This window comes from Micropterus salmoides, unplaced genomic scaffold (genome assembly GCF_014851395.1).
Source record: "Micropterus salmoides isolate LMB-PRFRI ecotype aquatic unplaced genomic scaffold, ASM1485139v1 Ms_hic_scaffold_4, whole genome shotgun sequence".
NCBI lineage: Eukaryota > Metazoa > Chordata > Actinopteri > Centrarchiformes > Centrarchidae > Micropterus > Micropterus salmoides.
In genome coordinates this window covers 23,614,935-23,624,262 of record NW_024043372.1, presented here as the reverse complement: position 1 = coordinate 23,624,262, position 9,328 = coordinate 23,614,935, and the positions used below count along the sequence as shown (strand labels likewise).

Sequence of the window (9,328 nt, the reverse complement as noted above, 5' to 3'; positions counted from 1 at the left end):
TTAGGATTGTAAGCGTGTCAGCACCACAGCACACATGTTTGACAAATTTGTTTTCTTTTTTCTAGAGTACTATGATGATTAAGCCATATGTGAGACAAGGCGAGGGAGAGGAGGTTGTCAGCCCTCTGCAGTGGATGGATGGAGACATGAGCTCACCTGATGGAGACGTGTCCGTCTCATCGCACCGCTACAGAGCAGGTGGAGTGAGCCAACAGGACAGAGAGATGGGGAGTGAGGATGCTGAGGAAGACGGGGAGGAAGAGGAGGAGGAGGAGGAGGAGGGACAGGGTGATGAAAACGAGTCCAAACGACGAGGGCCCAAGAAAAAGAGGATGACCAAGGGCCGGCAGGAGCGATTCCGTGCGAGGCGTGTAAAGGCCAACGCCAGGGAGCGCTCACGTATGCACGGTCTAAACGATGCACTGGAGAACTTGCGCAACATCATGCCCTGTCACTCCAAAACACAGAAACTGTCCAAGATCGAGACATTACGGCTGGCCCGCAACTACATCTGCGCTCTGTCTGAGGCCCTGGAGGGGGGCCTCTCCACAGAGAGCAGGGCTTTCATGGAGACGCTGTGTAAGGGCCTCTCACAGCCCACCACCAACCTGGTGGCTGGCTGCTTGCAGCTGGGGCCTTCTCCTGGTGGTGGGATGAGGCCTGATGACATGCACAGAGTTCGGGCAGCACCAACTTCTCTCGGTGGCATAGTGAGCTACTCCTCTCCAGGCCTGCCAAGTCCGCCTTACGGCACTTTTGACTCTGCTCACCTGCTTCACCTGAGGGCGATGAAAGGAGGAGTGTACCAGAATCACTCACCTAATGAATATAACGCTGGCGGTGTGGGGACCCCTCCATATGATGGCCCCCCTACACCACCTCTGAGCATCAGCAGTAACCTGGTGCCCAAACAGGAGCCTTCACCCCACTACCCACCCCCACACCACTTCTCCCCCACCCCTGTGGACCAGGGCTTGTATCAGACTCAGACCGGCTATGACGTACACTTAGAGGGACCATATGACTCCTACCATCCACCCCACATGCCCCCCCGACAGATAACCTCCGTCTACAGAGACTAAGACAGATCAGGAGGGTCAATTCTGCCATCAATCGAACCTGACTGACTCGTCTTTGCTCCTTGATCCTTCATGAACACTGACTGACATTGATGTCTCATGGACTAAGACTCAAGGATGAGTCTGGTAGTAGAGAAACTGTAGAATAAAAATGGTTTGTTTACATGTGTGGTGCACTTAGTCTAGCACCGCTGAACATTGTTAACATTAGAACATACTTGAGTAAAACTAATACATTTTCTTTAAAAAAAAAAGAAGAAAGATTACCAAATGACCTCAAGGGTCCTAACAGAAAATGTTGCTTTGGCCATTTTTACCAGATGTCCTGTTACTGTGATACAAGCACTTCTAATTTAGCTTTGGTAATATCAGATAATCTACATAAATTAAAAGTATTTCTATTTATTCTCTAATTTAATACAGCATACGTGGACTTTGTTCTGATGTGCAGGTGTGTGTCTGGTTTTCCTTTTGTATATATTTTTGGTCAATGCCTCTTTTGTTTGTTACTTAGACTGATAGTTTATCTCTTACATTTCTTTTGTGTCAACTTTTCTTTGTTATTTATGACAGTATTTTATGTTTTGCACTCAAAACATTCAGAGGTAGGTCCCAGCACGATGTAGCTGGTCTTTGGAAAGTGTTGTCTACGGAGGGAAGATGTTTTGATTTTAAAACTGGAAGAAAATATATAGGGAGGGAGTGATGGAGCGAGGGATCAAGATGAAGAAGCCAAAATGCCATTCTCAGGTTAACGTTCTGAAAATGAATATCTAGTTTCCAACAAATTTTGCATTGGATACCATGTAATTTGTCTTAGCCTTTTTCATTTTTGTTTGTCTTCAAAAATGTGATGTTATTAAAATATTAAAAATTCAGTCAGTCCATGGATTCTGTGTTGACAGACATAGATAGATAGATAGATAGACTCAGCAGTGCCATCATCAGCAAGGTATCCTGTTTTCTCCCTACTTTGTTTCTCATTTTTCTCTCCAGATCTCGGTGGTTTAGCTGCACTAATCCTTCCGACGTCATTAAATGAAAGCGACGGATGTGCGAGGCAGGACTGCAAGATAAAGATTTATGATTAACATTGCTGCCCGGTCATGCAGACTTTCTTCCTCATTGACACTTGGACAGCAAAATCCTGTCGTGACATTCCCTCAGACAACAATTTAACACTCATATTTGTAATATACACGTACACAGCACATTTATACTTTTTACCTTTTATATACACACACAGACATTCAGGAACATAATACCTAAATCAAAATTTATAGTGTTGGCGTGACTTGGCCTTTAAATCCTTTTTTATGGTGGAGCAGGCGTAAATCTGAGAATGAAAATGTGAGAATAGACATTGAATGACAACAAGTGGAAAAGAGAAAATTCTAATAAAAAGAGCAATTGACTGAGCAGAAAAATATCGTCCTGGAAATGTACTCTCAAAGGAGGAGGAAACAATTAAATAAAATAACAAAGATCTGATCTAAGAGCAGCCACTTCTGTTGATTCATGTTCCAGGCTGGTCAGTCTGAAGGCCACCCACTGAGAGGTCAGTTAGAGGGGGTCACAAGGTCACACTGGGTCATGGCTCATTGGTGGGAATGGTCTGAAAGAATCAGTTGGATCATCTTGTTGCTGGTCAACTTATCTTCCTGTGTATTTCTGTACAATGTTCACTACATCTTTCCATTTAGAACAGTGAGCATTTGGTAAGTATGATGTTAGAGGTTATATTATGCATGAAATGCTCGTAATCCTGATAAACATGCTGATGAACATCCCACGCTTGACCTGCGCTGGGAGAAATATATCACTTTGTTTTTGCAAGGATTAGTATAAGCCTGTGTGTGTGTGTGTGTGTGTGCGTGTGCGTGCATGCGTATGTGTGTGTGCGTGCATGCGTATGTGTGTTTGTGTGTGTGTGTAGTGCATTTGCATTACTAACCAGGGGAACCAGAGACTAACTTTGAAGAGGCAGGATGAATAACAAAAATTGGGCATCTCTCTGAAGGCCCAGACTATCCTCAGACATCTGACCCTGGATATATTGGATATTCCTTATTTATCCACATGATAGATGATAGACAGTTGATAGACCAACGTCTTACAATTGCACATACTTGATTGCAAGTGTAACCAATTTTTTTTAAGTCAGTGCACAGATCAGCTGGGCGTGCAATAATGTGAAATTTGCTTACAGCCATGCATACAATTCAGCTTATAGGGAGTTCTTTCCATATTTCTTTCCACTTTCCAAATGTTCACATTTTATGTAATTCCTACATATATATATATATATAGTTGCTTTCTGGTAAATGTTCTTGAAAAGTATTAGAAAATTATAAAGTAATTATGAACCCATAAAATGAAGCATTACTCAGGTTTTTTTTACATTTCACATTAAATTAGTCTGAGCGCAGTTTTCTATTGCCTGATAATTATTTGCAAGTCGACAATATAATATATAATAAAGTGTGTGAGTTGGATTTAGTAGCTATATGTAAGTTTATGCATGTGCAGTATGGTATGTGTTTGTGGAAGTACACATATTGTGCGTGCATGCTTGTGTTATTTGGGATAAAACAGTATTAAGCAGCTGATCTGAGCTCACTGTCTAAATGGTTGCATTAACTCACTAATCCTGAGGGGAGAGGGGCAGTCAGGGCAGCAGCTCCTCATCTCCTCTGCTGCACAACAGCATGCAACTACTGTGCACTTAGTCGACAAAAAAGCATCTGATGGTGCTGAACGCAGGCACCAATGAAAGTATCTTAATTCAAATTTTATGAAAATGTAGTATCCTGCACTGTATAAGCCCATGAGGAGTGAGGATTGCATTACGAGTGCCATGGGATGCATTTCTCAGTACTGAATCTAAAAAATGAGGAGAGGAGAATTGCACTGCCACCAAGTGGTGAAAGTTATTTGCTGAACTTAAAACATCAAATGGATGATTTGATGGTGTTTGGATAATTTGGCCACTAGGTGTCGCCATCAGACAACCTGCTGTAACTGTTTAGTCAGACTGGGGTTTTCTGGAACTACTGTATTGGAAAGACATGATCCTTCACTGCTGGGCTTTTCTGCAGCTGATGAATGGGTGAAATTCAGTCGTCTGTTAAACAGAATCTGCTGGAAAACCCCTCTCAGCCTCTGTAGTGTGCAAATTCTATATTTGACAGTAATTTTGCACAAGGTAGAGACTGAATTAATAGATAACATTTGGTGAGATCTCATCTGTTATCTCAACAGCGTGCTGACACAGCGAGTGAGGAGTGGGAATAGAATTAACCTATTTACATGTAAACTTGTTGGTGGAGTGTGTTTGGATGAGAATAATCAGGCTAATGAAGGTACCTGGGGACTCGGCTCTATCAGAAATCTGCATGCCGTCCTCTCTATCCAGCCAGCGATCGTATCAAACTCTGTAATAATTTACCGTGAAAGGACATGAAAAAGGATTAATCCAGGAAATCTGACTGATTAAATCTTCAAAGGCGGCACTGAAGAGCAAGGGCTAATAGGGAAGAGGGATGTGGCCAGCGCTTTTATCCTTTAGGAGGAAAAACACAAAGAACAAAAACAGACAGTGCTCTTCAGGAGTGCTGCCTCACACAGCTGGCAAAAGGAGGCAGAAACATTGTAGAAAAACAACACAACTGGCAGCAACACAACTCTTATTTGGGTTGAATGTTATTGTTTGATAAATGTTCCTTTGATTTTGTGTGACAATGCCTAAATTGATAGTAAGACAAATGTGTGTGATGTAGATGAGTCTTTATGCTAAATCTAGGATAAACTACAACATTTTAAAGAAGAAAGTGTTAAATCGAAGGCATCAAATTCACAATATCCATTTTCCAATAGAAAATGTAAAGAGAAAAAAAATAGATGAGCAATGCTAGTTCTGTACTTGCATACATTTGAAGTGCTTGTCCTGCTGCATCAAAACGATGTTTACCCATCAGTATTTAATGATTTAATAATATCTTATGTCTCATACTACAACTCTGACAGGCAGCGTTCTGTTTATTTAAAGTACTTCAAGTACATTTAACTGTACTTTTATTTGAATATGATTTAGAATGCAGGACTTTTACTTTTAAAGGTGTGTTTGCACAGTGACATATTCCCTTTTTTATTTAAAGGGGCCAAGTGTAGTCTTCCGCAGCATCCAGTGGTGAGGTTTCAGATTACGTGTGCTCGAGCACTCTGCATCAGCCAAAACAGAGACTAACTGTAACAAAAGACAGCATCTCACAAACTGCTGGAAACTTAGGTTAGCTCCCCCTGCAATGTTAAAGTCATATTTTTTTTCAGCTTGAATTTGAACAAATCCATACTCGTTTCATGATAACGCTACACTGACTGCATTTAGCCAACGTGTATCTTTCACTCAGCAATGTCAGCATAGCAATAATTTAATGGATGATAACGAAACAGTTGGTGAGCTAGACTGAACATTATAAGTGAGATTGTTGCCACCTTTAAGTATAACAGTTAGTCCACAGTAAGTAACTTTACTGTAGTGAATGGGTCTTCCACTGTGTATTGTTGTCCCGTGTTATGTTGCATTATTGTATATTATGTGGGTCATGAAGCTGTGTACCTATCAGTAAAACAACAATGAATCTAAATTTAACGTTACGAAGCAAACACAGCAGATTGACATAATATCAGTGGTTCACAGAATAGTAATATGGATAGCATTAGCTGTTAAAACTATAACGTTAACACTAACATTAAACAGAAAACTTTAGCAACTGGTCGGCATTAGCCAACTAAAACAAAATCACAAGATATTTGCCTGACGATGATCTGATTCTTGTTTGGCCTGATGGGCTTCAGCAAATAAAACTTTTTTGTTGTTTTTATATCCTTATATGGAGTTTGTGTTGGAGTCTGTGTTGTGCCTTGTTTTGGTGTGAGCTGACTACATTTCGTTAGCTGCAGTTTTGTCAATGTGTGTACAGTTCGGAATCAGTAGGCAAGAGTCTCGGGAGCGCACATGCGTAAAATCCGACCAGATTTCTTCACACAGGAACATAGACAGTATAAAAGAAGTGCATGTTGTCACCATGACATCACTCGTTAGTTTGTGGACTACTGTTTTGAAGTCTCGAGTTTCGCATTTTGGCCTTTGCCATCTTGATTTTTATTAAAAGGACGTTACAATATTTGGAGGGTGGCACTAGCTAGCTTGCAAGGTGCATCCGTAATTCACACAACTGGTATATTAATTTGGACTAGCGAAAAACGGGCTAAAAACTAAATCTTCTAACCGGAAAAAATTAACAGCCGACTCCTAAACAGTTTTTTCAATGGTGCTGCTTTAACATCTATTTCCCTCTAAATGGGACCCTAATTTACAAAATAAACATCATGTTGTATTGAAGAAGACTTGAAACTAACGACTGAGACAAAACCTCATCAGGAAATTGTTTAATAAGCTAATAAATCAAGTGAGAAGTAGGGTAATTTTGTCACTAAGTCTAATGCAATCAGACTTTTTGCAACCAATGAAGCTGCCCCCTGCTGGCCAATAGAAAAAATGCAGGTTTAAGGCACTTCCGCATTGGCCTCACTTTACAGAACAGATGGATCCCGCTTGCATAGAACAGTGGCTGTTCCTCGCAACCGAGAGAGCAGGTGTGTGGTTAATTTTTATGTGAGGTTACAACCCTTTCATAAATAGGCAATAAAGACTTGATTAACTAATAAGCCAGTTAGCTAAAAAAATACATTTAGCCTGGAGAAGTATGTAAAAACTTACGATCCATAAATAGATCAGAGAAACAGAGGAACACAAAGTCCTGCATTACTCTGCCGGATGTAATGGTGAGCATTCTTTAGAGAGAGAGGAGCGACCCTGAGAGGGAGAAGGTGAGGAATCAGTGTGTGTGTGTGTGTGTGTGTGTGTGTGTAACTGTACCCTCTGGTGAAATATGCTTACTGCTCCAGTTTACTGTCCCTTAACCTTACCCCCTATGTGGCATGTTGCCAGAAGGTGTGTGTGTGTGTGTGTGTGTGTTTCCATATTATGCAAATGAAATAAAGCTGAAGGTGTCTGTCTTAAATTAAACTACGAGTTTACATGGGCATCTCTTCCTCAGAGGTGTCATGGTGGGACCCTGCCAAGCCTGACGGTACGGTGTCATAACTGCTTTTACTGCTAGCATTAAACACCTAGTTTTTCTAAACAGCCTATCTCATTTGCACAAGAGCACTTCCCACATTTAATGCCATTAAATTGTTCATATAGCTTTGATAGACTGTACTTAACCCCACGTTTATTCCTCATATTCTGTAGGTGGGTTGTAATGCATGAGGCAGAGTAGCGCTGACTTCTTCACAGGCCTTTCAGCATATCAGAATTAGACTGACATTTACTCGACATTGCGCCATGCGTCAATCTCACCTCAGGCCTCGCCTCCTGCTCCTCCACCTAATACTCCTCTGCCTCTCTGAAACGACACTTGCAAGCACATTTATGATATCCAATCTGAATTTACACTTTAACTGGCATGGACATGCTAGCGCACAGGAGTCCAACTGTATCATGTTTGTAAATTTTGTGTGACTGTGTTCATCTCACAGCCATCTACATTTAAGTTCATCATCCCAGCTATTCCAGCGCTTCACTTTTGGTGCTTTGTTGGATGACATATTGAGCTGTGACTGAGAGGCTGAGTGTGTTTTGGGCTTGGTGTGGCCTCCTGATGTTGGATGCTTTGCACTGTGGAATGTGACTGAAATAAAGCAACAGCTCCAGGAGGCCGTCATCCTCAGACAGCTGCTTGAGTGGATAACAAGAGTTCAGTCAATCACACTATACTCCAATTACTGTAACCAGATTAAAGAGTTTCCTAAATTTGTTGTTCACATGTTTGATCACTTGGTTAATGTATGGAGGGATGTATGGTGGCCTTGAGGAAGCATCTTATTAGAAGCAACCAAAAAAGGAAAATGTAACTATCTATTACAGTGGGCAATATAATATCCTCCATGTATGTAATTTAAAGCTGCACCGCCTTTCACTCGTAGTGACAAATCAGCAGGTAATTATCACCCAACTCTGCAGCTATATGGACTGTTTTAGTGTCTTTTAACTCATTGTTTTGGTTTTGCAACATGTCAGTTGGCTCCCACTGCTCTCAAGAAGGTCGTTTTTAGTGAAAAAGCTACAATAAACAACCATAAACAAACTACCCAGGAACCAAACAGCAGACAGTCAAAGTGAGCGACTAGCTGGTGAACTAAGTGAAGCATTTAGCGGCTAAAAAGACAGATATTTCCCTTCCCCAGAGATGGTTGAGACCAAAAACAGAGCTAAGAGAGAGTAAATATTGGAAACTAAATGAATGATAATGTTGCCCAGTGTCCTCTGGATGTCTAACAACTATTTGTTTGCTAATACACATTTTTGGCCCAAGTGGCTAATGCAGCTTTAAGATTGCGATACTGATGTACTGTATATGCTGTTATAAGTAAAGTTTCTGGGAAATCATTTGAGAACCAGTTCATGGATAAAATTACCAGAAATGTATGTTTCCTGGTATATCAAGCTAATTAAATATCATTATTCATCACAAAAATCAAACAAAAACCCCATACTGCCATAAATAAAGATAGTAAAATGAATGATGATGAATTAGAATGTTGTCAATAAACCAAAACCAAAAATTAGTATTGTCCAAACCTAGTGTCTAATGTGGTTTTGCATTGTTGAATTTCTAGAGCACCTTTGTAACTCAAGTTGTGTTACTTGGGTTAGGCATAGGTTATATTTTTGTAATAATGTAACCCCATTTTGCTGTAACCTCTTTCACCACAAAAATTTGTATAAAAACACAATTCTTCTCATTCTGACATTTTTGCAGAATAAAAACACCAAAAGAAAGACCAAGACCAAAGTGTATACATGATGACCCAGCAGAAAGATTGACAAGTAATTCAGGTTTCAATCAACTCACAAATGTGCATACATCAGAAAGGTGCATGTGATTTTTCTTCTCAGATATATAATGAGTGGTTTAAATAGTTGTGTGACTAAGGCACTTTTGTCTATTATTGATCAGAGCCACAGACTGTTTAACATATCTGAGAAAGAAACCTGTTGGGCAGAGCCATTTGTGTGGGAACCCTTGTTACGAATCAAACCAAAAAAAAGATGCAACATATGTTCCTGCAAGCCATCTGTTTCATCCGCCAATCATATTTCCCTTTGCTTCACCATGTCA

At 40.5% G+C, this 9,328-nt stretch overlaps 1 protein-coding gene across 1 annotated transcript; it reads left to right on the top strand.

The window, feature by feature from the left end:
- On the top strand, positions 1-1,505 carry LOC119886157 (neurogenic differentiation factor 4-like). Its single transcript, XM_038696706.1, has one exon. The coding sequence runs from the start codon at positions 72-74 to the stop codon at positions 1,080-1,082; it is 1,011 nt and encodes a 336-aa protein (XP_038552634.1). The 5' UTR covers positions 1-71; the 3' UTR covers positions 1,083-1,505.
- Positions 1,506-9,328: the final 7,823 nt, after the last annotated feature.